Source organism: Limulus polyphemus, unplaced genomic scaffold (assembly GCF_000517525.1).
Source record: "Limulus polyphemus unplaced genomic scaffold, Limulus_polyphemus-2.1.2 Scaffold795, whole genome shotgun sequence".
NCBI classification, from domain to species: Eukaryota; Metazoa; Arthropoda; class Merostomata; order Xiphosura; family Limulidae; genus Limulus; species Limulus polyphemus.
In genome coordinates this window covers 358990-362037 of record NW_013666405.1, presented here as the reverse complement: position 1 = coordinate 362037, position 3048 = coordinate 358990, and the positions used below count along the sequence as shown (strand labels likewise).

Below are 3048 nucleotides of genomic sequence, written 5' to 3'. Positions count from 1 at the left end.
AATGTTTGCACTATTCGTATGGAGGAGAGAATGCACAGTCTAGCGATCATAAGATTGATGAGTGCAAGCTGTAATATTGTATATGTGGACTTGACATTTTATTCTGTGAATATCTGTTTTGACTATTGTATTTTTTCTTTAGGACAAGTCACATTCGCAACAATGGAGGATTTTAATCTAGCATTCTCAGTTTTGATAAATATGTGAACTTTGCCACTTACCTTGTACTCGTGGATGATGTATGAGTTTCTACCTAGGTTACCTTAAGTTAAGCACAATATTAAGACTACTTCAGTAGTTACGAATTGATAAGAACTACCGAATATTTTAGTACAGTGTTTGTGTCACACACTTTCTTGAGGCACATAATACGTTCGTCGAAGTCGAGGTTTAATTACTGGGTCAGTATATATATATAGAGAATAGAAAGTTATACCTTGTTTTACTATTTAGATGTTATTAAACATTTTAAAAAAGGGGAAAGTCGAATAGTTGATTGGTACTCCAAGTCCAAATCCAATTAGGCTTTATTAATATTAGTTTATGCCAGCCTTTGCCAAGGCACAATTCAATTTTAAATTAAGCAATTAAAAAATATTAATTTAAAATTGGCATTATTAATTTAGTTAGGCCTAAGTTTGAACTTCCCTAACTCAAATGTTTCTGTTTAAAGTGTATTAAAATAATATGAATTAGAACTTAGAAACTCTAATACTAATAGTAATAACGTACATTAATAATTATAAAATTATATGAATTTATTGTAACAAAATTAGTAAAGTATTAGCATAGTAATCAGTATCAAATTCTAGGTTTATACTTTATAATTATAGGCTATACAGTACACTAGTTTAAATACTGTTATTTTAAGAAAAAGTCACTTAGTAAAATGGATCAGGTTTTTGTTTTTTGATATATGAATTACAATAGAATGTGATAAAACTAGAAAAGCACTAAGTAGAGTGCTAAAAGTGAAAATGAAATGCAAAAGTTATACATACATACTCGTATCAATAGAACTGAATAAAAATATTAAGTTATCTCTTGGTTTTATAATTGATTATAAATGAATTGTAAATTTCTTACATTTCCGGGTTTAATAGAATAGTAAAATATAGGTATGTGGTTAAATATTTTTGGTATTTCTGTCATTGGTAATATAACTAAGTTTAAGCTTTTACTAACACTAAAGTTCTAAAATTTTAACAACAGTCTATGCTTAGAAGCATTCAAAAAATATTTATTCTTAAATCTCAAATCATGCTATGTTTGTAATGTTGATAATACACTAATGTTTCAAATGGATATTAAAGTCTGATAGCAAGGCATATGAAATTTATAATGTATATATACTGCAGGTATGTTATACATAAGATAGAAGAGTTTAATTAAACACAAGTCAAAGCCATAGATTAGTATATAAAGCTATTTTATTTTGTAAGAATAATATATTTTTTTTATGTTATAATTTTAATTTTTATTTGGATGAGAGCAGTTCAGTTGATATTGTGTATTCTTATCCTTAGAAAGCCTTTGATGGAGTTGTGCACACGAAGTTAATTAGTAAGTTGGTTTCTTATGAAATTGCTGTGAAGATTTGGAGTTCATTAAGATATTTGTTTTGTGTTAGAAATCAAAGATTAAATGATAAATGACATTTTACCATTGGGATAATGTGATGACTGAAGAGGTTGTTTTTTGGAACCATTGTTTTATTATTTATATAAATGACTTTTAACATATTGATTGAAGATAGATAGTAAGGGAAAGAGGTTTCTTGAAATGATTTAGGCTAGTTTTCTATACTGATGAGGAGATGAAATTAATAATTTATTAACCACTGATGCAAAAAATTAGTTGGGGAACATTTGGTGAAGTGTGAATATTGCATAATTAGGTTTGACTCTATGTTGAGAAAATATAACTGTAATTTTAGTTTGTAGTTTTCAGGAATACAATTTTGGGGTCTTGAGACAAATTATTTGAGCTAATGAATTGAAAGGTGATGTTGAACAGCTGGGAAGTATAAAAAATTAATTGATAAATAACTTGCTTTTAATTCAAATGTTAAAAGGGGAATAGATGATTTTTTGAAAATATAGGGTGGGTTTAAATTTTTACTTTTCTCAAGGGTGGGTGTTCAGGGACAACCCTGAAGGACCAGGTGGCCCCTTGTTTGTCTGTATATGTTATATTATACAGAGCATACAGGAGAGTGCATAAAAATGAAGTGGAATTCAAAATGACATGAAAATTATCTAAAAGAATGCAAGTAATTCATCTTAGTGGTGTTTGACATACAGAAATGTAAATCTTTCACTTTAGGATCGAGTTAACATTAAATTATACTCGTTACTAATGGAATTTTTGAAATGTAATTTCTTGAATACATTTTCTTAAAAAAATGGCATCAATTATCACAAGAGTAAACAATATAACTATAAATGTATTTGGAATTAGATTTCTAGTGAGATGTTAAACTGTTATTTTTTTTAACAGTGAATTTTAGATATTAGATTAATACAGTATTCTTTAGCTTTTATGATAGCAATAAGCATACATTATTTATTTTGTTATTATTCTCTTTCAGATCTACTTTATCAAATGATGTATTATTTTGAAGTGTGTCCATTGTGGACTGAAAAACATTTCCAAAAATATGAGTTTGTAAAATTGTCTAATATGAAGCAAAACATGAAGATTTATTTGAAAAGTCTTTCAATCCATACAGTTTTATTTTTGTTATTGTGCTCCTTGATGACTGTGCAGTCTTGTAATGGTGATCATCAGAGTGAAAAAACAATTTACACAAACCATTTTGCTGTTCTGATACCAGGCGGAGTTGATGTAGCTGATACTGTAGCAGAAGAACATGGATTTATAAATAAAGGACAAGTGAGTAGTTAGAGAATACAAAATATCTACATGCATACTTGATGTGAAATGATAGTCATTTCTATATTTATATTGTTACGTATCTGCTTGTTTGTTTGTTTCCTGTAGAAATTCTTTCTGAGGATCTTCAGCGATACAAGTTCTTTCTTGATT

At 28.0% G+C, this 3048-nt stretch overlaps 1 protein-coding gene across 1 annotated transcript in view; it reads left to right on the top strand.

Moving 5' to 3' along the window:
* The first annotated feature begins 9 nt into the window (after positions 1 to 9).
* LOC106460561 (furin-like protease 2) overlaps positions 10 to 3048 on the top strand; it is a 112277-nt gene continuing 109238 nt past the window's right edge. The window contains exons 1-3 of the mRNA XM_013920278.2: positions 10 to 401; positions 1527 to 1563; positions 2591 to 2895. Coding sequence (XP_013775732.1) covers positions 2605 to 2895 — 291 coding nt within the window. The 5' untranslated portion in view covers positions 10 to 401; positions 1527 to 1563; positions 2591 to 2604. The remainder of the gene's footprint in view (positions 402 to 1526; positions 1564 to 2590; positions 2896 to 3048) is intronic.